At 25.8% G+C, this 25,795-nt stretch overlaps 1 protein-coding gene across 1 annotated transcript; it reads right to left on the bottom strand.

Annotated features, from left to right (window-relative positions):
• Nucleotides 1–2,489: 2,489 nt before the first annotated feature.
• LOC145832417 (atlastin-2-like) lies at nt 2,490–4,277 on the bottom strand. The gene is made up of 2 exons (XM_082939734.1): nt 2,748–4,277; nt 2,490–2,573 (listed from the first exon to the last, which is right to left on the bottom strand). The coding sequence occupies exons 1-2, from the start codon at nt 4,275–4,277 to the stop codon at nt 2,490–2,492; spliced, it is 1,614 nt and encodes a 537-aa protein (XP_082795860.1).
• Nucleotides 4,278–25,795: the final 21,518 nt, after the last annotated feature.

Raw genomic sequence — 25,795 nt, forward strand, 5'->3', positions numbered from 1 at the left:
TTCAATGAAAAATTTCATTAAATTCTTGAATTTTATCCGATAGAAGCTTAATACAAAATAAAAACTTGTAAATTAAAAAAAGCACACTTTGTTAAGCTATAAGTTAATTAGATCTATAGAAAAAGAATATTTTGACAACATTATTCAAAAATAAAAATTAATTTTGCAAAAAAGTTATAGTAACTGTAGTTCACAACGTTTTTTTTTTTATTTAAATTTAAAAACTTTATAAACAAAACACCTTTTATTTTCTATTTGTAAAGAAAAAAAAATATGGTAAATTTTGAGTTTTCTTCGTATCAAAATAGCATAGTTTAGGTGAAAGTAATAACTTAAAAAAACATTTGTAGTATTTACGCTTTAAAAATATACTTGCGTCCTAAGTATTTAGATTATTTTATTAGTAATATTTAACTGTTTATTAGTATTTCTGACATATTCTAAGATAAAAATACTGACTATATTTTAAGTTGTCTGTATTTAAATTCCCAATTTTATTATTGAAAGTAGTTAAGCACACAAAGTTATAAAAAACCATTTAAAGTAAAAAAATAAATAAAAGCGTAGTTTTTGCAGTGATTGCTAAGTTTTAGGTTTACTTAAAATACCCTAACTATGTAAAAAAAATAGATACAGTGATAAGCTTAATATAAGGTGTACGATTTGATAACCGAAAAGTTTATTAGTAAACCAGGTCCTTAGACCAAATATTTTGAGAGCTTTTTTGTCGTTCAGTAAACTATCAATACTTTATAAATTTCCCGCGGTAATTTTATTTAATAGTCTTCATGTAGTAGAGTTTTAAGCTTATATAAAAGTATTTTGAAATCAGCAAAATTTTGCAGCATAAAAAAAACTTACAATTACAAATTTTACAGCATTAGTTTTCTAACAAAACTTTTATCTTTATGATATAAACTTTTGTTATTTTTTACACCTTAATCTATGTTATACTCTTTGTATACTTTTTCGCATTTTAAAATGAAGTTTCTTCTTTCAAAGTTATTAAGAAACTTTCCATGTCAAATTTAAAAAATAAATTATGATTAACAAAAGTATTACTTTAAAGATATTTAGAACTATTAAATCAATTTCTACTAACATTAAAATACAATGAAAGTTAAAAATATGCACAGAAGAAATGTATGATATATGTTAAAAAGTATATTTTATTTTTATTTATGTTCAAAAGACTTTATTGGAAAATTTTGTACTACCTAATTTATTTTTATAAATTTTCAAAGTTTAACTTATTTTTGAAAACAAATTTTTAAAATGCATTAAAAAGACTAACTCAGAGGTTTTAAAGGTTCATAAATTAGTGATCTCAGATATTGATCAAACTCTTCACTCAAATCAGGGTTGGCAAATGGCATATTGACATTTTCTAACAACTCCTTAAGTTTTTCTTTGCTGTGATCAACTGCAAAGAAAACTTTTGTTGGTAGAAAATCGTTTTATTCTAACAACATCAAAAATAAAAACAGGTTTTTCAAATTAAAATTTACCAAAAAACAACTTTAATAACACAGCGGCAACTTAAAAAAAAAGAACTATATTTATTTAACAAAACTATAAAAAAAACCTATTTGAGTAAGAACATGGTCGTGATAGTTGTTGATACTTGCATGCTGTATAGTTCCTGTACCTCCTACACTTATTGAGCCTTGGGTGTAGTCTCCTACAGCATGTTGCCTGTCAGATGTTATTATTAGATAAAATTTAATTTAACAGTTTGTATATATATTTAGACCAGCTCACCTTTGGTCTTGATTAGATTCAGCAGCCATATATATATTTTATGCTAAAATACAATTATGTATAGATGACAAGTTTTATTAACTTAATATTTTTTTTTTGATGCTTATGATGATTAACAAAAATTTACAATAAATATCTATAAATGATTAAGATAACAATAAAAAATAAAAATATACAATTATGGGAAGTTTGTATAATTTTATACAAAGTATTGTTATTTTTTGATAGTCACAGTTCGCAATGCAATTTTTTTTTTGCATAATATTTGTTTTATATAAAATAACAGCATGCATTTTTTAATACTGCAGATAGCCGTTTCGACAGAAAAAGCTTTTGCCGTCAAAACGGTTGTCAGCAGTATTGAAAAAAGTAATTTAATGAATAACAAATTTAATAGGCTTTTTAAGTAAAGCATTTGGCGTTTTAGCATTTATTTTTTTTAAAGTAAAACTAAACACTAATAAAATGAGATAATTTTTTTTGCGTTTATAAATCTCATATTTTCTAAAAAAACTTTTATCAACAATAAAAATGTTATGTTTCAAAACATAAAAGTAGGAGAAACTTTAACAGATTAAAATAATATTATAACATAACAACTAATTATTAAAAAACAGCAATGGGCGAAAGTTTTTTTTCTAAACTTTGAATCTTAAAATGTTTAATGACCACAGTTGTAGTTATAACTTTAAATAATCGTTATTATTCTATTTTTCTAAAAAATTGTTTCAGTCATTTTCTTGAATTTGATTTTCTAAATAGTATATCTGAGCTTCACTGTTGTGCGCATCCTCTATTCCTTCTTCGTGCAACTACAGGCATATGTCTTCTTTTTTCGGCATTTAATTTCCTTATTTTAAACTCTAGTTCAGTGACACGGTGTCGTAAACTTTGTATTTTATCTTTGTTTCATTTATTATAAAATCATTTTTATCTTCTTGGCTTTTTTCTTTAGAAAGTTTGAGTTCCTTAAAAAGTTGTTCTACTTGTACATCTTTTATACGATTGGTTTCGATCATTTCTCTCCTTTCTTTTTCAATAAGTTCTATTTCTTCTGTGTGCTTTTTGATTAAATCTGAATGAATCTTTTCTTTTTCTTCAGTGTCTTTCTGCAGGTTTTCTATTTCAATTTTTCTTTCTTCGTTACGTCTTGTATTATCTTCTTTAATTTGGTCTAGCAAATGTTTGTGCTTTTCCTGTTCTTGGTTTAGCTTTTCTTGAAACTCTTTAATTTCTTTGTTATGTTTTTCAGTCTGAATTTCTTGTTTATTTAGAGTTTTTAGTTCTTCTTCCGTTAAAATTTTCTTGTTTTTTACTTCAAAAATTTCGACTAAATTGACAAATTTATCATCTATTGCTACTTTTAGCCTACGTTCGTAATCAATCTTTATTGTTTTATCAATGTCTGTTGATGTGAAAAATTTATAAATAGCCTCATTTTTAAGTTTGACGTGTTGCTTGCTAAAGTCAAAAAAACTTTTTAATTTGTTTTCATTTACACCGTCGCAATAATTTTTGAAACATTGGTCGTGAAGCTTTCTATAAAAAAACTCTGACGTAGCCTGTCCGGGGGTGTTCTCGTCAGGAATGTCTGTTGTCATGTAATGTTTGATGAAGTCGTTGAACATTACGGGTAGATCGCTGCATTTAATTTCACCTATTCCAGCAATTCGCTTTTCCCTGCCGTACGAATGCTTAATGGTGTCACAAACAAAATTGCTCATCTCTTGCGTAAAAACTGGTTTAACTGTATTCAATGTGCCTTTTTGGTTCAATTCCATTCCCGGGTTAGGCATCAAAAAGCACTTGATATCTTCAAAAGAACTACACAGCAGTTGTTTATGATGCTCCATTGCATCTTTACTAAACCATTTTTCATTTAAATACAATGCTCCCCCTTCAAATCCAAAACCGTGCTGCTTTTTGTGTCTCCAGTCGCGAATAAGAATTATCAAAGATTGAAAAGGACATTTTTCTATATTATCGGAAAAAAGTTTTGCATATGTTGAAAACAACTCCAGATTTTCCAACTTATCCTTACTAAGTTCTCTAGTAACGTTGTAAATCTGTACGCTGCTTATAAGAGTACTTAGAGAAAACAAAATTTTATTTTTCTTTTCAGTAGACTCGTTATCAAAAGTACCTTGTGTGTCGATTAGTAGAAAAGCTTTTTCAGTTTCTTTTAACTTAACTTTGAATATTTTGCTGTATGCCAGCATCCCTATAGTTTCACGAACTCTACCTGACTTGTATTTAAAACCAGAAAAGTCTTCTGGAATGCCACTAATTTCATCAAGAGGTGTGCCATTTTCCATTTTAGACAATCGGTCGATAAACCAATTTAAAAGAAATGACTTACCGGAACGATAAGGTCCCGCGACAACTAAAACAACTACTTCAAGATTATCTACATTGTTAAACTGAACAATGCTTTCAAAATTTTCTTTGTGGTAAATTATACTTTCATCATCTTGCAAATATGAAACTATTTGAACTGCTTTTGGGTTTTCATTCATACTTTGAGCTCTGTGGTATTTGGTGTTTAGCTAAACTGTTATATAAAAGCTAACTGTTTAACTATATTTTAGCTTTAAACTATTAAAACAATAACGTAACTTATTTACAATACATTTATAAACTTTTTTCTTTATTTTATGTTGTAAATCTACAACTTAACTTTGAAACTAATTTCAAGCAGTCAAACAAAATTTTTATATTGAAATAGTTTAATGGTGAAAAAGCGCAAAATATTTTTCAACAAAATGTAAGTTTTTCACTCAGTCTAAAAGGCATTTTTAAGCTCTTAATCTAGCAATTTTTTACTAGCCAAAAACAACTTTATGAAGTGCATTGATAGGGTAAAGTTTAGTTACTTCTTTTAATGGTTAATTACTGTCGTAAAAAAAAGTATTGAGAGTAGCAAGTTGTGCTTAGTTTAAGAGAAAAATCAAACCAGTTAGTTAAAAATTATAATACTAACACAAAACCACAGTACTAACTAATGCTTTATCAATCATTTAAAAAAATCAGCTAAATTTAAAATAAAGCTTGCTTTTACAAAGTAATAATCGTCTTATCTACTAATTTTGAGCTTATTTGCTGACTACTGTGTTTGGGTTTAAATAAACAAGTATTTAAAGTGAATGTTTTTGTTTGTTTTAGACAAAGATAGTGTTTTCACTATTAGCAAACAAAAACAAAAAAAGGAAGTATGTATAACTATTTGCAAAATAATGTTATCAAAAAGTCAGTTTTTTTATTAAATGAATTTTTTTATAATTAAAGCTTTAGTATAACGAAAAAACTTTTTGTAAAACGTTTACATGTAATTAAGTACTTATTTTTGAAACGTAATTTATAAATAATTTTATGACTAAATAGCCATGTTTTCTTACTTTTAAACCTATGAAAAAACTTAGCTCTAAACACAATCAAAATAATATTTTTCTAACCTGTGCAACACCTTTAAATACTTTTTTTCAAATCCTCGTCATGAGATAGTTTTATAGCTTAATATTGACACAGTAAAATTATTCCTGTTAGTTTATATCTTTAAAGGTTAGTTTTGAAGCTTTTTGCTTGTATTTTAAGAATAAATCTAGTTAAAATTAATAAAAATCTACATGTTATGAATGTTAATTCATCAAAAATGTATATTGTGTTAGCAGCTTTTCAAAGCTAGTAACAATCAGTATATACTTTATTTTTATTAATTTTACAGTACTTTTTTTAAACTCATTTTATATAGAAGTATTTCAATAAAATAAAATAGCTTAAGTATATAAAGTTATAAATTTTTCTAACGTATTTTGGAGGCTTAAACTACCAATGATTATTGGATAAAAAATATTCTCGCGAAAGAATTGGTTCAGTTAACTCGTTTACAACTGCTTGTTAAAATCTTTAAGAAAATTGTTAAAATTGTTATTAGGCCAGTTATTAAGAAACTATTGAAGATCAAGTTTGACAATACTAAAGCAGGGTTTCCCAAACTCAAGTTAATAATCACCTACCTGACAGAATTTAAAAATAACAATAGCCAACTTTATTAAACATCACACTTTTAAAAGTTAATCAGCCATTTACTTTTCCCTTGCTAGTTAATTCCCTCTGATAGCCAAAACCACCCCAAAGAAGGTGATGTCACCCCCTTTGAGAATTACTCGTCTATATAAACCTGTTGAAAAATATATTGATCATGCGAAATACGGTACCTAAAATGTTTTAAATACAAATTGGTTGAATAACTTATGTACTGATGTTAAGTAAAATTTGTTTAATTATACTTTCAAATAACTTAATAATTGGATTATATAGAGATGATGGACTTATAGCTGTAGAAAAAAAAACTAAGCAATGTAGAAATAGAAAAAATTAAGAAAAAGTTGCACAAATTCACTAAAAGCATAGGCATAGATATAGTTATAGAAAACTCCTCTTGGAAGATTGACTACTTAGATATAAATTTCAACCTACTGAATAATACATTCTACCCATATAGAAAAGACAACAAAAAAATAAGTTACATAAATTCAAAATCAAACCATCCACCAACCATACTCAAACAAATCCCAAAAATGGTTGAGACCAGACTTTCTAATAATTCAAGTAACAAAAACCTATTCAACAACATAAAAAAAGACTATAATGATGCTTTAAAGGTAAACGGATACAATTATGAAATTAACTATACAGAAGAATTCAAAGATAAAAAAAGAAACAGGAAAAGAAAAATTATATGGTTCAATCCCCCATATTGCAAATCAGTAAAAACAAACATGGGTAAAAAGTTTCTAAAAATAGTAAACAAGCACTTTGGAGAAAATAGTAAGTTAAAAAAATATTTAAACAAAAACAATATAAAATTAAGCTACAGCTGCATGTCAAACATTGAAACAATAATAAAAAACCACAACAAAAAAGTAATAAACAACAATAAAGTAAACAAAGATGAATTATGCAACTGCAGAAAGAAAGAAAGAAACTTGCCCCCTTGAAGGAGGAGAACGTAGGGCAGAAAATGTAATCTACCAGGCAACAATAGAAACAGATAATTTAACAAAAATATACATTGGACTAAGTGCTAATTAACTAAGAAAACGCATATCTACACACAACACAACAATAAAAAGCAATCCAAATGACAAAAACTACCTCCAGTATAAACAAGCAACTGAATTCTCAAAATTAACCGATAAATTAAAAAATTAAAATAAGAAATACAAAATAAGTTGGAAAATATTACAAAGGGAGAAAAAACCAAAACCAGAAATTATGACTTGCAGGTTGTGCTTAAAAGAAGCTCTATTAATACTTGAATCCGGTACAAATTGCATCAACAAAAGAACGGAATTAATGAACTCATGCAGACACAGAAACAGATTTTTATTAATTAACTGGAAAGCAGACAAAACTTAAACCAAATCATAATTAAAGTAAAAAATAGGTCATTTTTCTTGATTTTTTCATTGAGTTTTTGGTGACATTTGGCTTAAATTGAAAAAATTAATTTTTTTTTAGCCAGTTCTTAATACAACTTAGATAAATTTTTAGAATTTTTTTTTAGATAGTTCTTAAATCCGTTTAAATTTTGACTGTTATGTTAAGTTAACACAAATTAGATTTTGAAGTATTCAGCGACTTTGAGTTTTATTAATGTTTTGTTGACTCTTGGCTTAAAACCACAATTTTAGACAATTCTTAATTTCATTTAGATAAATTTCAAGGTATAAATATATTTTATTATTATTTTCTTTTTTAAGTCCTGAAAACAGTTTTTTTATTTGACTCATTATATTAATATTAATTCAATCCGTTTTTTTTTAATAGTACCAATTTTACCTAAATATACTCTGATATGCTTGAATTTTCGAATATGCAACATTTTTGTTTTTGTTTATATTTTTCACGCATGAATAAGTTTTTAAACAACAGTATAATTAACTAACATTTTTTTATGCAATTTCATACTTTATTTTTGCTTGAAAAGGTCGCAATCTCTTGCCACCGAAACCGGTCGCGAATAAAATATACAATTTGCATAAATCTATTTACTTTCAAATAACGAAAAAAAAAATTCTTAATTTTTTAATTTCTGCAAACTTATTCAAATTACGCAAAAAAATCAGCTTGTATAGTTTAATTTTTATTTGATTTAATAACTTCAAGCAACATCAAACGTCAAATTAATACAAAACTAAATTAGGAAGAACTTTATTTTTTCAAACTTCATATATTATCTAAAGTAACGACTATGGAGAAGAGAATTCTATTCATAGTCATTATATGCTACTATCCGCTTTACAGCGTGTATAACACGCCTGCATCAGACACAGCTGATGTTAATACTACTGATGAGTACAAAGTCAAGTACTCAAAAGCAACCGCTTATGAAAAAAGCATTAGAGACTTTCTAAAGCTTCAGACTGGAGTCGTGGACACCCAGCCTAAAAAATTTAGTGAGATGACGATTACAGAAATTTTGTTTGCCATGAACCCGTGGAAAGAGCCGGAACCAATAAATGTATGTGACGACAGGATTCCCTGTTTGTTGAGTTTACTCTTGCAGCAAAAATACGACTTTATAAGTTCTCATATCTATAACTTTGCTGCGAATTATGGATATAAGTTGAACATGTATCACGTAGTTTTAATTTGGTTGGCCGCTCTTTGGGCAACTAAAATTCTCACAAGGTTAGTTTTAACAACTTATTTAAAGATTATTTGTTTTAAGGTTTCAGTTTATAACAAAATAAGTGTACATATTTGTCAAGGACTTGATTTCTTTAATTTTTAGTGTATTAGTAGTTAGTACAAAGTTTTAAGATTTTAAATGCGAAAAAATGTATTAAAACTATCAACTTAAAACTAACAAATAGTGTTAAATCAGTTAAATAATGTATATTTAAAGGAAGTTCAATTTTTCAGCTGGTTCTTTTACTTGACTTGTGAAATTGCTCGAAAAATTGCTAAAAGTTTGTATCAAGGCTTAGCAACTCCGATGGATACCGCTAAAAAGGTTATACAAGTTGCTTTTAGAAAACTGTTTGAGTTCATATTATCCCAAATTTACAAAGCTTCCAACAGCCTGAAACAGCTGATGGAAACAGCTTTTCAACTGACCAAAGTTATTGTATTAAAAATCTTGAACTGTGCCATTATTGCTTCGAAACTAATTGCTATATCTTTTATCTAACTTGTCATGGCAAATGTTAGAACAACGTTTGTAAAAGCTCCTAGACACCTGATAGCAATACTGAGAAAGTATGCCAACTTTTGTAAAAAGGTATAAGTCAAATAATTTACACTGCTTTATAAAAAATATAAATTTTTAAATGTAGGTTTCTCTATAAATATTTAAAAAGTTATAAATAGCAATTAAAACATTTAAACATTATTAAGTTACAGTAAATTATTTTAGATGTTTTCTAGAAAAATAAGCTACTAAGCAATTACTAAATTGAATGAAACAGTCCAAATTCAGCTCGAATGCTCAAATGACTCAGGGGTAGAAAATGTCGTGAATGTTGAAACAAGCATTGATGAAAATGAAACGGAACCTGCTGAAGCATTACAACCACTAAGCCCAAGGAAAACCTTCAATGAAGATGAAAGTTTTGCAATTCTGAGCCTAACAACACCTGGTCATGATAAGTTTGTCGAAGTTGACAGCCAACAAGTATCTGAAGTAACTGAAACTGATTTATTGATTAAACCAAATGAACTTTCTCTTCGCGGTAGGTTAAAAGCAAAAAATATGAAACACCATTGACCTTAAAAACAGCTAAAAAGAAGCAAGCCAAAATGATCGAGCCTCCCAAATTAGCACCAAAAAATGAAATATCGTTTAATATGACACACAAGGCAGTTGATGTGATTAAGAACACAGAGCTTAAATGAGTTCCTAAACCTGCAAAAAGAGCCGGTATCTTGAACCGAGATGACTTGATTTTTTCCAAGATACCACAATGGGACGGTATAAATGTACGCTTAAAAGACCCTGAAAGAGCTAATTGGGTGTATAAGAACGCTGGAAGACTGGGAAGTAAAATTCCCAGGTTAGACAGCCTTAAAAAAGATCTTTTTTGGAAAAGGTTTGCAGGTTTACTTCAAACAACTGTTCTTAACAAGCTTGCCTTTTAAATTAATGTATGTTTGAATGAAAATGCCTTGTATACAACAAAAGTGTTATGAGTAATTTAGCCTTGTCTATTATTACAAAAAAACGTATATTTATAACGAAATTTATATTGCTAGGTAAGTTTTAGTTAAACACATTATATGCTGTTTTAAATTAATTTAATTTTGTATAAAAAAAAGCTCAAATTTTAGTTTTCCTTTTAGTTTTTTATTTATATGTAAAAAAATGTACAGCAAGGTAGTTTTACATGCTAGATTTAAAAGTATTAACGCTAGATTAGTTTCAATAACAAATTTCAAACTACAGCAAAAAAAAGTAACAAGTATTGTTTATTCGTCTTTCTAAATTATACTTTGCAGACAGGTATAGATAAAGTAGTTTTTATAACAGTATATAAATTTTCGTCATATTGTCGACACAACTCACGAACAACAAACCATATATAAGTAATTTTATTTTTAAATTAAGTAACCAACTTTCGATTCAGACATTATTATATATGTGTGTTCAAAAAAGATCACCAACATTAAATAAGCGTTTAAGATTTTAGGTGTTTAAGTTTTATTATTTAATGAGGTAATTAAAACTTATTTTACATGTAAATTTAAGGTTTAATGCTTACATAAGTTTCATACAGGTTTTTTATTGAAAAAATATACATTTTAAGTACCATAAGTTTTAACAAAATTAAAATAACTAAACTCAAACTTGAAAGATTTTAAATATGCATATAAAAAAGCTTAAAAACACTTAAGAAAATTCACAATTCTGAATTAAATTTTATAACATTGCAGAATAATTTTTCTTGAAGTTGTTCATACCCTTATATAGGATGCTTTACTTTTTATAACTATAAAAACCTAGAAAACAAATCTTAAAACCAAAGGCAATTTAAAAAAGTCTCGATAACTGATATTCTATAGAAAACTTCTACAATGTTTTGAAAACTTAATTAGCTTAAAACAGGCACTAATGTTACTATTTAAGCGGACTGTTTGATATATTTAATTAAGCGGTTAGTCTATACTACATAAAATAAACTTAACACAAAAATCCAGTTACAGTCATTCCAATACTTTTAAGAAATGATTTAGTTTTATGCTTATTTTTTTGCAAGAAGACACTTTTGCACAAAGACTTTTTGCATGGGTTGAAAGTTTTTATACTTCTGTATACTTTATTAGTTTATTTTTAATTTAATGTTTACTACCACTGTTACTCCTAACCCTAACCCTAGGTCGGTAATTTTTTTAGTATCAATATTATCATTTGTGAATTTTTGTTGAAAATTTGTGAAAAAGTAAACTTTGTAAAAATATCTTTGTGCAAAACTGACCCGTCTTCTGCTGATATAGTTAGTGTATACCATGATGTTTAAATGAATTTGTTAATAAAGAAAAAAGTGTATAACATTATGAAATGTTTAACATACTGTACAAGTATTTAAATATAAACATTAAAAACACTTTTAACTTTATTACACTTTTTCAATAATATAACTACAATAGTTATTAAGTTTTGAAAGTCATGGTTATCTACGTAAACATTTTAAAAATAAAGCAAAAATCATAAAGATGTATTGTAAATTATTAAAAATGATTTATTTCATGAATAAAATTGATGAACTAGTTCAAGTAATTTACAAAACTAAAATATTTTAATATAACGAATAAAACTTTGTTAATTTCGTTTATTTAAACAACTTTTTGACGAATAAAAAAGTTAAATTTTCAAAATTATACATATTATTTAATTTTTTACCAAAATTTTGTATCAACATCAAAAACTGTTATGAGTAAGTAAGTATCATGTTTACTTTAAAAGTCGTGAAGTAAAACAGTAAAAAAAAGTTTTTAAATTTATAGTAATTTTTAGACAAACACATAGCTAACAAGTGATTAAGATAATAAAAGTACTTATTAAACTAGATGGTTAAGCTTTACTTTAATCGTAGTTTTTGATTGAAAATAAAAAAAAACCTTTTGAGAACTTAATTATTTTTTAATGTAGTTAAAGTATAAAAACTAAAATATTTAATTTATAAAACTAGAAAACTTGTAATATAAAAATTATAATTTTTAAAAAACTAATTGTTAATAAAATTAAACTGATTTGCTTCAAAAGAAAAATAAAAACTCTTAGTAACTAAAATCAAAAATAAGCTTTAGTTCTTATACTGTCATTAATTATAAATTAGAAGCACTTCTACACTTTAATCAAAAAACTCTAGCTAAATTGTGTTTAATTAAATAATAAAAAACACCATTTTAAGTTTGAGATATTGTGAATAGCAAGTTTTAGTCAATTTTGTTATTTGTAGTTGCTATACATATTCCAACTATCCCTTTTAGACTTTAATTCTTATTTTAGACTTGTAAGTCTAGACTTGAAACTATTGTGTTAGTCTAAGCCATAAAAATATTTAAGTCAAAGTTTAAAAGCTTTTAACGATCTATTAGCATAATGTCTTTATTTTTTATTTTTTACAGCTTAAATTAATTTTTTATTAATAAACATAAATACTAAATCTACAATTTTTTTTTACATTTGGTATGTGATATAACTTCAATTAATTCAAAATTAACTTAATAAATATAATTTTAAATTAATTTTTAAGCCTGAATATTTTAACATTTATCTAATCATAATACAATTATAGCTTAAGTTTACTGGTTACGTTTATATCATGACTACCCTCAAAATGAAACTTCATATTTTTCGCCAAAGTTTTTCATCATTAGACACTTTTACTAAGAATTCTACACTTTGGGTGTCAGATACAATTGAGATTGCACCAGAAACACAGCAGTCTTTAAAAGACTTTTTACAGACTTATGCTCAAGAAGCTCTACATTTATCCGGGCCTGATTCATGTCTACCTCAATTGATAGACTTTGATAACCGTTGGAAGGTGACTAGCAGAAACTGGAATGAGCCAGTGTCTAGTCTTGTCCAGCCAAATAGCAGACTATGGTCACAAAATAATACATTAATCATGTTCCTCAATATTTTTAATGTTACCCCTAGTCCCCAAAACTTTTTACCGGAATTTAAAGTGGTATTTCATATAAAATTTCACTTAACCAACCCAATTGACAACCGTGTCGGTGTAACAATTCACACAGTTTGTTTATTAGATCTACAATTGCAAATATCCCTAAATGATGTCGTGAAATTGAGCATGATAGCAAAAGAGTATGAATACATAGAAAATGCACGTACAAATGGTAAACATCAGATTTTCACAGTAAAACGTGACGGAGCATTAGAAGTTCACTTTGAAGAAGGTGAGCTCAACATTCCTGAGTTTATCCAAGGTCGCAGATCAAATTTACCAGATCCTAATAAACTCATAGTTCTAGTTCACGCTTTTTTAACTCGGAAGGTAAATCAAGTATCCAGTGGACAACTCACACATCCGCGTTAGAATGTAGTTCAAGGAAAATACTGGCCATGAAGCCCAGCTAACTACCTCTACAGCTACACAACAGTTTGCTGCCATGTTTAATTGTGATTTTGAATTTTTTAGATAACACATATGCTTGTTTACATATTTTGCTTTATAATTTTGTCATTAGTAAACACCTTGGTTTTGTCATACGTTTTTCATTTTATAAAATTATTAAACAGAAAAAACAAATGTTGCTAATTTTATACCGTTAAACATAACAATGCGCATACATGTGTAATAGATTAAACATGTTATAAACTAATGTAACATATTATATGTTCCTTGCATCTAAAATATTCAAGAACTTGTTTGACTGGATATTTTAAAATTTGGATCAAACTTAGTTAAAAACGTTAGTCGTGGAAATTGTTCTATATGCGAAGTTTTATTTTACTAGAACGTTTTAAATAAAGTTATTATTTGATAGTTAGATGACTTATATTTGGTTTAGAAAAAGTGATTTGTTAAATAAACACTTAAAAATACTATTTAGAAACTAAGTAATTAAAATATAAAAGATTTATTTTATCCAATGATTATACAAAATAAGTTATATGTTTACGTTTTTAAAGTAAATTTTCACTTACTTTAGTTTTTGCTAAAATATAATTTTGTTATTAAGTAACCGTTAAATTCGGTTTACAAATTTACTAAAATGAAGAAACTATTATTGTTTAACAAGCTTAGTAAACTTAACAAGAAACTTAGTAAGTTGCTTTAGCAGACTCATTTTAATCACATCAATTCTTTTATAATCAATTTAACTTGGAAAAGCTTCAAATACTCATGGATCTTATAAACATTAAAGTTAAAAATGTATTTCAAATGCCCAACCTCCAATTTTGCTTCTTAAATCAAAACAGCGCTTTAATTAAATCGAAGTTTTTCAACCAAAATTATTTATTTCTTTTCAAAAGTTTATATTATCCAGGTTTTTTATTCAATACAACAGCTTTAGTTAACCAAAATATAAACTAACTAAACTTATTTTAATTCAAAAAACACTGTTTATTACACTTTAGCTTTATTATTGTGATTTTTAAAACTTGACTTAACTTATAAACTTGTGGAAGTAAAATAAATAATCTGGAAAGTCAACTACGACAATAAAATTAATCCAAGTTTTTAAGTTGTTTGAAAACGAGCTTGTAGTTTAAAAAACGAAAGTTAATTGCTTTATATTCGTCTATTTTCTATTGCTATTGCCTTAATTTTAGCTGATCTTCGATTATTTTTCCTTTTTTTTTTTCATTTCTCGATTATTGAGCTATTATCGCAAATTAAGTGAAATCTAAATAATAATCCCGCCAAGAACTAATATATTCTACATCTGCCGATCTAAAAACGTTGCTTAATCCTAACGTACATCATAGTGTTAAGTTAAACTTGTTATCGATTAAAAAATTTATAAATTCATATACTCTATTAAGATTTATTATTTAAGCATTTGTAAAGGATTTTGTTTTTGTGACACATTTTCAATTACATATTACTAGATTAAAGTTTGTTTAGTTTATTTAAGTTAACAATTTCATAGTAAACCATAAAGCAATAAGATGCTTTTAGAAATTTATTGAAAACAATTAATTTCATGAAAAAAGTTAATGAAAAATTTTATATATTTTAATAAAATATTTTTTTATTAAAATAAATAAAATTTGTTAATTTTAATAGATTTAAGCAAAAGTTTTGACGCATAAAAAGAAAATAGATCTTTTAAATTTTACAAAATATTTTTTTTCATTATTTATATCAACATTAATCATATTGTGTATCATCATTAAAAACAAAGATTAGTAATTCAGTGAAAGCATCTCAACTCTAATTTAAAACGTCATAAAGTTGAAATAATTAACACAAATTTTAAAGTTTATAGTAAAACTGATTTTTACACATAACTTAAAAGAAAGTAAATAAAATTAATTTTCAAACTAGGTAGTTATACGTTACTTATTTAAAAATCGTAGTTTTAAGTTTATAAAAACAAACTTACATCTCTTGAGAACTTTATTATATCGTAAAGTAGTGCAATAAAATAAAAGTTTAAACTAATATATTTGGAAAACCTAATGCATACTTTTTAAAAGTAAAGTGTAAAGCTAGTAGAGAGTTAAATTAAATTGATTGTCTCTCGAAATATCTGTTAAAAGTATTAGTCATTTTAAACAAAATAAGTTGTTTATTTATTTATTTAATGTAAAATATAAGCAATATTATGAGCTATTTTAAACACGAGCTAAACTAAATTAAAGAAAGTGTTACAAATAAAAAACACCATTTTTATTTGATTTCTGCAAACAGCAAATTTTAATCACTTTTATTAATTTTAGTTGCTATAAATACTTTTCTAACAAAGGTAAAATTTATAACTTTTAAACTCAAATGCTATAATGATAGATAATATCAATAAATCTCTTCTTTGTTAAAGCCATAAAAATTAAATTTTAAAAACTTTTAACGTTTTAAAAGTACAAAATGTCTTTTTTTTCCGCTGTTTTTTAGATTTATTTCTGATGATAAACATAAAAACTAAAATCTTGCAAACAATTATTCATTTACTTTATAATTAATGATGTAGTTAAATCTCGACAATTGTAAAAAAGCTCCATAATCTTAACTTTAAGTAGAATTATATTTCTGATTTTAAAATTTAGCCAATTTTAAAACAATTATAGCTTTAGGTCGCTGTTTACGTTAATATCATGACTAACATCAAAGTTGAGCTCCATATTTATCGCCATAATTTTACTAGTTTTCAAACTTTCGTTGATGATTTTAAAATTATTAGATTCTTGATTGAAAATGCATCGGAAATACAGCAGTCTTAAAAAGACTTTTACAGAGTCATGCTCATGAATCTCTACATTTATCTGGGCCTATTTCTTGTCTACCTCAACTGATAGTAGTCAAAAACCGTCCGATCGTGACACTTGTCAGTGGTGACTTTAATAAATCAGTTGGTAGCCTTGTTCAGCTATATAAAGAACATTGTTCACACGATAATATATTAGTCATGTTCCCTAATATTTTTAATGTTGTCCCTAGTCCTCAAAACACTTTACCTGAATTTAAAGAGAGAATATATGTAAGACTACTTAATTTCAATGCAGCGGAAAATAAACTCAATGTACGATTGCAAACTTATGATTTAATGGATCTACAATTGGAAGGAACTCTGAATGATGCTGTGGAATATTTCGTTTGTAAAACAGAAGATGAATGTATAGAAATGGTCAATGAATTTGGCGATTCCAGATTTTCACAATAACACGTGACGGAGCATTAGAAGTTGACTTTGAAGAAGGCGAGCTCAGCATTCCTGAATTTATCAAACGTCGCAGATCAAATTTACCAGATCCTAATAAACTCATTGTTTTAGTTCACGCTTTTTTAATTCAGAAGGTGATCAAGTATCCAGTGGATGACTCACACGTTCGCGTTAGAATGTAGTTCAAGAAAAATACTGTCCATGAAGCCCAACAAAGTACCTCTACTGCTTGAGTATTTGACCACAACAGTTTGCTGCAATATTTCATTTTAACAAGTAACGCATGTACTTGTTTATATATTACTTGTATAGTATTTAATTTCATTACTGATACAGCTAAGTTTTTTATACGTTGTCCGTTTTACAAAAAGAAAAAAAAAAGAAAAATAAACTGGTCGTTTTGTTTTACACCGTTCAGTGATTGAATACGCATCCATGCTTTAATAATATATATATATGTATATCTAGTTATAATAAAAAGTAAAACTTAACATTATATTGGTTTTGCACCTGAAGTAAAAATTCGAGTGTCCATTAGACCTTTTATTAACAAATGTGAATCGAAGTTTGCCAATAATACTGATAGAACTGATAGTACATCGTAATAATTGATCTAATGGCCGAGTTTAATGTAACCAACTTTAGTCTTGGCAATTTTTCAAATTAAATTATAAGTCCAAGATTATATGATGAGTACAGATTCGAAAAAGTTGTCACTGTTTGTAATAACCATGCGCACAGTTTCTTAGAAAATTATAAAAAACTTAGTAAAAAGTTTATAGATTTAATTCATTTGGTAATAAACACTGCTAAAAAATAGTTACATCAAAAAGTTTTTTTTTTTAATTAAAACTTAAATACATTTATGTAATTAATTTAAAAAACGTTTTATCATGGAAAATATTTTAAACCACCTCAAGTTTTTTTAAAAATTAGAGGAAGGCTAAAAACATTTTTCATTATATGTTTATATTTTAATATATTAAGTTTTACATGTTTCAAGGAATTTATTCAAAATCAATGATTAGTATATTGTTAAGGATTACAGCACCAAGTTTTAATCAATTATTTTTAGTCTGGCTTAGTACTTATTTAAAGTAAATAAGTTTTGTTTTTTACATAGTTGTAGTAGTCCCACATATAAATATTTATTATACTACTACTCCACATTTAATTTATTTTAAGTAAATTAAAAGTAAAGTAAAAAATATAAACTAGAAAATCACGTTTTGTATTGTATTATTTTGATTACTTAATTTGACTGATAAGTTTCTACTTATCATAAAAGAAATTAAGTAAATAGAGTTATTTGTCTAATTGATTGATAGTTACTTAACTGAAAACAATAGTAAAAAAAAATTATAAACACACCTTTTTTAAAACCTTTTTATATTTTAAAGTAGTTTAAGTAAAAAAACATAAACTTTAAACAAATATAATTTTAAATTAAATATAAAATTTACTCTATACGTTTTTTTTAATCAAGTGATTTATCTTATTAAACTGATTATCCTTCAAAACATCAACTAAAAGTATTAGTTACTAAAAACAAAGAAAAAAATCATTTTAACCATTAATTCTGAAATATAAGCAATTTTGTACGTTAACTAAAAGTAACGAACTAAAGTATATTCAAGGAATTATTAAAATATAAAACCTTATACAAACTTGAATTAATGCACACAGCAAATTTTGATCTGTGTTACTAATTGTAGTTGTGTTACATATTTAATTAACAAATGCTACAATTATAACTTATAGACTTAAATGCTTTAAGTATAGATGGTTATTTTCAAATTTTTACTATTAAACTCTAATAGTAAAAGATATTTTTTTTTGTAGTTATTACTGTTTTCGAAAATCGTTTTAGTTATTAAACGTAAACTTTATTCGTTCAAAAATAATTTTTTTATTTGAATTTAGGTCTTCTAGTAAAACTGCACATACTTCATAAAGACTTTATAAATTTAGTTATAATTAAAGTGTTAGTTCTCAAAGCTTAAAAATTAGCGATTTATAATAAAGTTATAGCATTAATGGTAAGTTTAGCTATATGTCATAAATATGATCAAATTAGAAATCCATGTTCTACGCTAAAGTTTTGCTACACCTCAATTTTTTTTAATTCTCAATTGAGTTAGACTTGATTGAAAATGCATCAGAAGTACAGCAACCTTTAAAAGGTTTAGTACAGAAGTATCACGAAGACCCTCTACATTCATTTAGGCCGGTCTCTTATGTTCCTTGTATGCCTCATTTTTTAGACATCAAACATTGGTATGTGTTACTATGCAAAAAACTGGAATGAACCAGTGTCCAAATTTGTCCAGCAAAATAGAGGACATTGTTCACTATGTAATATATTAGTCATTTTACTTAATATTTCTAACGTTACTCCTAGTATTAACTTATATTTTTAAATATTACTTATACAAGAATAAACAATGAAAAATTGCTTATGATGAAGGTTTTTGCGATTATCACGATTTATTTAATATGACATTAGTAAGTTGAATAAACTTGTTTAAATTTTAACTGTTTTAAAACATCGTTTTCTTTTTCGAGTCAGTTTTTTTACCTATTAATAACTCATATGTTTTTCTTAATAATAAATAATAAAAACACTTTTTAATAAAAGCTTTCGTTTTAACTTTATAAATTGATTTTTTTTCAAATTAGATGTAAGTACGGCTAATTCATTATTGAATAGTTTACGCACTAATTTTGTCAAGTTATTGTTTTTAAATGGAGTTTTCTCATATTAAACATTTTAACACAAGGACTTTAAACTGTTTTTGAAGTTTTGTCAAGGGTAAACTGCCTAATATTATAAGAAAAACAAATTTATTATGAACAGTTTTTTTATGCTAAATTTATTAAGTAAAGATGTATTCTAAACCTACTATTAGGTTTTTCTTAATTACAAAAAGTAAATAAATTAGGAATGTTGCTTTCTAATAACTGTATAAAGAGAAAGTATATGTATTTCGTAATTAGAAAAAAACATATTGATAGTTTTCGACAAATTTTACTTTAAATGATAAACAAAGTTGGTTGTCAGATGTCTAAACTAAACTAACTAGACTTGGCCCGTGGACTATAGTTTTCAACCCATGAGTTAATTTTCACCATCAACTTATTTCACTTTATAGCTGTTTTACTTATCAAAACCAAGATGTATAAATATACATATTAAATAGTACCATCTTGAAGAATTATTTCTAAACCAGTTTCAGGCATTCGACATCATTTACAACCGTCTTACAAGCCGCTATTCCCAAACGCTTCTGGGACCTAAAGTAGGGACTTTTAAAACCCCAAAAAGTTTTTTTTTTTTGTCTCATTTGTATGTAAATTTCGGTTTGTATTAACTTTGATATAAAAAATATAATTCATAATCACAATTTAAAAAAAATTAAACGTGTTACCACTCGTTGCCAATAGTTTAAATATGTAAAAGAGGGTAGAAAGAGGAAGATAAAAGAGATATAAAGTATAAAGTTATTAGTAGGGCAACGTATGGTCCGCGGGTCAGATCTAACCAGCGGAGTTAAAATCACTGACCCATTAGTATGGAGTACAGCCTTTGTAAACTAATTTTGAAATATTACTAGATAAAGTATTAAAAATGTCACATAGAGTCGGTTATCCGTCGCTATAAATTATGTTATCATATTAATATTATTATTATATAAATTGAATAATTTATGGTTAATTTGTAATAGTTATTGATTTTTTTAATGTTTATTTTTCTTGTGCTAACAAAAATTAATCATGTAAACTTTTCTATTTGTTGAATTTCTTACAAGTTATAATAATTATTTAGCAACAAATTAAAAACTTTTTTTCGACAACGGTTAATAAAAATTTTATATGATTTTAAGATACTTATTGTTGAGAACTTTTTTCTATTGCACGTTATTATTCATATTTTGTTTTTAATGTATCTATATATTGCTCTTTTCAAAAAAATACGTTTACCTAATTTAACTAAAAAAGAAAGTAGTTTTGAAATTTACTCGCTGTATAAAAACTTATTAGGTAACCTTCTTACGTCACCATGACCTATTGGTGCACGTTTTTCTTGAGTACAAGTAAATTAATATTTAATCCTTAAAATTTATATTTAAGCTCAAATATTTTAAATAAACTAAATCTGAAAACAGTTTCAGGCATTCGACATTATTTACAACCGTCTTACAAACCGCTATTTCCAAACACTTCCGGGACCTAAAGTAGGGACTTTTAAATATTTTTTTTTTAATTTGCCTCATTTGTATGTAAATGTCGATTTGTACCAACTTTGATTTAAAAACATAATTCATAATCACAATAGCAAAAAAAAAAAAACGTGTTACCACTCGTAGCCAATAGTTTAAATATGTAAAAGAGGGCAGTTTGTATACAAAGTATTAAGTTATGGATAGGGCAACGTATGGCCTGCGGGTCAGATCTGACCAGCGGAGTTAAAATCACTGACCCATTAGTAACTAAAAAATTTAAATGGAGTACAGCCTTTGTAAAAAAGTTTAAAAATATTACTAGATAAAGTATTAAAAATGTCACATAGAGTCGGTTATCCGTCGCTATAAAATATGTTATCATATTAATATTGTTGTTATATAAATTGAAAAATTTATGGTTAATTTGTAATAGTTACTGATTTTTTTAAATTTTTATTTTTCTGGTGCCAATAAAAATTAATCATGTAGACTTTTCTATTTGTTGAATTTCTTATAAGTTATCATAATGATTTAGCACCAAATTAAAAACTGTTTTTCGACAACGGTTAAAAAAAATTTTTAATGATCTTAAGATACTTATTGTTGAACTTTTTTTCTATCGCACGTTATTATTCATATTTTGTTTTTAATGTATCTATATATTGCTCTTTTCAAAAAAATACGTTTACCTAATTTAACTAAAAAAGAAAGTAGTTTTGAAATTTACTCGCTGTATAAAAACTTATTAGGTAACTTTCTTACGTCACCATGACCTATTGGTGCACGTTTTTCTTGAGTACAAGTAAATTAATATTTAATCCTTAAAATTTATATTTAAGCTCAAATATTTTAAATAAACTAAATCTGAACATGAAAACATTTTTGTATATGTCAAATAAAAAAAAAACAAGTTTGAAATATTTTTTGTGCTGATTGTTATATTTTGCCTTTTCCAATTGTTTGGAATCATAAACCAAATTTAACTAAACTTATCAGTTTTAAATTGGTTTTTCAACTTGATAAAAAAAGCTAGTTAACTTTGTATGTTTTTCATACATGTATAGAGTTCTAAGGCTTAAAACGTTGATCCTAAGAATTTTAATGTTTAATATTTTTGTCATTATCATCTTTAATAAGTCAAAGCAAAATGTATTAGCTAAAATTATAAGTACACAAGCTGCATTTAGTACTAGAGTGAACTAGTTTTATTTATATTAAACTTAACTTTTTATAAGCCCTGTGTAGAGCAGTAAATAAATACTTTAATATTTGACTTTTTGCAATGATGTATAATTTTAAAAAGTTTGTATCATAATTTTCTGATGTATATCTTACTTTCCAGTATTTATTTTATGACATAAATATGAAGGTATAAGATAATATTTATTACACTCAAACTTTTAGTAGTTTCAGACGACAAATTTTATATCAATTAATTTTCTAAACATTTTTTTAACAATGGTGCATATAGCTACTTATAGAAAAAACTTCAACGTTTTTTAGGGGTTAAACTTTAGCAATAAATACAAAAACTGTAAAACTAAAATTGATCCAAGTTTTAAACAGTTGAGCCTTAGTATGTTTTTACTTTAGTAGATCAGTGGTCTTCATGCTAATCGAAATCTGTGCACCCTAAATTGCAAAATTAAAACTCCGTGTACCCAAATGTGCAAATATTTAGTATAAGTTTGAAATTTTCCGTAATATCTAGTTTAGTATATAACTGCAAAATGTAGTCTGATTATATCTAAATATAAAAAATTATTATCACTTGATTTTTTTTTCAAATTTTGAGTTCCTTAAAATAAAAATAACCAGTTAAAAACATTTTTTATAAAAAGTTTTCTCTAACAGAAGAAGACTAAACAGATTCGATTTAAAAATATTTTTTACCAAATAATTTTTTGTGCACACTGTGAAGATCACTGGGATATTGTATGGCATGGTGTTAAGTTTGACTTATTTTTGAAAAAAAAAATTTTAACTTGAGTAAATGCTTTGCATGCTGTTCAGACATTTTTATTAATATAAAGAGTTTTGTTTTTTTATGACATACCTACGTAAATTATCGAGTTTTGAAATAGTAATTTAAGTAAGTAAACATTTTCATAGTAAAGAAAATATCAATAAGATATATTTTTGAATTCAAACAAAGCAGTAATGTAAAGAAATAAATTATTGGAACATTTAAGGTAGTAAAAAAACTACGCTTTTAGTTTAACTTAAGCAAAATCGTTAGGAGGTAAAAGAGAATTAAAATCTTTAAAACTTTACCAGTTATTTAACTTTTTTTCAAACATTCTGTATCATCATTAATATATAACATGATTAACTAAGTAAAAGCATCTCTAATTTACTTTAAAAGCAATGAAGTTGAAACAGTTTACAAAAACTTTAAAGTAAAACTTGTTTTTTGACATGGCTATTGAGAAATTAAATAAGTAAAGTTGTTTGTCAAACTACTTGTTGAGCGTTACTCAGCTGAAATTCGAAGTTTTAAAATTTCAAAAAGAAAATAAACCATTTTTTGTAGCATTTTGAGTTAGTTAAAGTACAATATTTTTAAAAAATAATCAATATAGTTAAGAACTTAATATATAAATTTTGTAAAAAAGTTTCTATTCACCAAGTAGAAAATTAATTTAAAATGGTTTTTCATCAAAACAATTATTAAAAGTATCAACTTTTAAAAATACAAGTAATTTTAAATTAAAATAAAATAATTGTTGATCTATCTAACAATTTATAATTATAAGCACTTATGTACATTAAACAGAAAAATACGAGCTAAAGTATATTTAAGGGAAAAAATACTAATCAAAGACACCATTCTAGGTTTATATTCTGAAACAACAAATTTTTATTACTTTTGTTAAGTGAGTTGGTATATTTATTTTATTAAAGGTAAAAGCTATTACTTGTAGCCTTAAATGCTATAAGTACACATGTTCATTTATAACTAATTTCAAATTTAAGACAAAAAATCAAATTAAAAATGTAAACATTCTAATGGTAAAAAGTTTCTTTTTCTAGTTTTTACAGTTTATCAAGTTTTATTTTAGTTGATAAAAATAAACTTTAGACTTTTTTTGACTTATAAATTGATATGTAGCCAAACTTCAGCTAATTCTTTTTTTTTCAAATAAGCTCAGCTTTAAATATAGTCATAATTCATATATTTTAAAGTTTATCCAATTACAATATAGTGAAATCTTTAGGTTTTTGATTAGTTTTATATTATGACTACCATCAAAATAGAACTTCATGTTATTCGCCAAAGTTTTTCATCATTAGACACTTTTCTTAACGAGCCTAGACATTGGGAGTCAGATACTTTTGAAATTTTATCAGAATCACAGCTGTCTTTAAAAGATTTTTTACAGTGTTTTGCTCAAGAAGCTCTACACTTATCTGGGCCTGTTTCTTGTCTACCTCAATTGATAGACATCAAAAACCTTTTTATTTTTGACCTTAAAAGCGATGTCTGGAATGAATCAGTGTCTAGCTTTGTCCAGCGATATAGAGAACACTGTTCACACGATAATACGTTAGTCATGATGCTTAATATTTTTACTGTTGGCCCAAGTCCCCAAAACACTTTACAAGAATTCTGTGTGGAAATTTGCGTAAAGCTACACTTATTTAATCCGAATGACAACAAGCGTGAGGTAGTAATTAGACATTATTTGTTAAAAGATCAACAATTGCAATGGACTGTGATTAAAGCTGTAGACAATCACGTTAAATATACAGTAGGTAAATCTAAAGAAGAGTTTGATAAGTTCGCAAATCCTATATTCAAGATTTTCACAATAAAACTTGACGGCGCATCACCAGTTTTACAAGAGGAAAGCAAGCTTAATATGACTCAGTTTATCCAAGGTCGCAAAACGGATTTACCAGATCCTAATAAACTCATTGTTCTTGTCCACGCCTTTTCATTCAGAAAGAAAATCGAGTCTTCAACAAAACAGTAACACGTACGAAACTTAAGAATGTAGTTCAAGCAAATAAATCGTCATGCCTGATAAGTTTGATTAGTTTGCGTGAAGCCCAGCGAACTACACTTACAGTTTACTGCCAAGTTTCATTATAATTTTGACTTTTTGAGTAACACATGTACTTATTAATAAGTTATTAATATGTTTTATTTATAATTTCATATCTGATACAGCTTAGTTATTTATGATTTTTTTTTGTCAAAAACAATAAAAACCGAAAAAATTTTTTTATGTTTTTCGTTTAAAATATAAACGAAAAACAACAAGTTACATATTTTTTAATCCTAAAGTACAAAAAATCAGATACCAAATATATTTAGTTCTTTTTTTTATTAATGCTAATAGCTGTTTAATTTAACATAACTTAATATAAATTAATAACACATATAAGTATGTTTAAATATTATTTTAAAAACTTCATAAAAACTCTTAAATTTTTAATTAACTGGATTTTTTTTTCAAAAACACGCTTCGTCATGAAAATTTTTTGTACCATCATAAAGATTTTTACCGTTTAAAAAGTTTAAAAAACGTTTTATTTTCTTATAGAAGTCTTAGATCAATACTTACTCAACTAAAACAAATTGTTTTCAATTGTTTTATATTGATTCAACTTATCTTCATATAAAACTTAATGTTCTACTTGTATTTTTTTTTAATTACTTTTTCAAAAAATATATGAAGTTAATATACAGATAAAGAGTTTTAAAAGATTCAAAACTTTTACTAAATTTAAGTATAAATACAACCAAGAATTACTAACTTTTATAAAACAAGTCATCTAAAGTTTGTCGAGTATTAACTTTAAATGTAAACTTATAAAATATTTAACGAATACTAACTAAAATTTACTTATAAAATTTTGTACAAAACGTAGAAGGTAAAATAGGTAAAAGTTAAATTCAATTTTTAAAACTAATTAGGAAAGTAATTATTTACGTTAAACAAGTT

The sequence above is a fragment of the Thalia democratica genome, chromosome 3 (genome assembly GCF_965202585.1).
Source record: "Thalia democratica chromosome 3, ktThaDemo2.hap1.1, whole genome shotgun sequence".
In the NCBI taxonomy this organism is placed as follows: Eukaryota; Metazoa; Chordata; class Thaliacea; order Salpida; family Salpidae; genus Thalia; species Thalia democratica.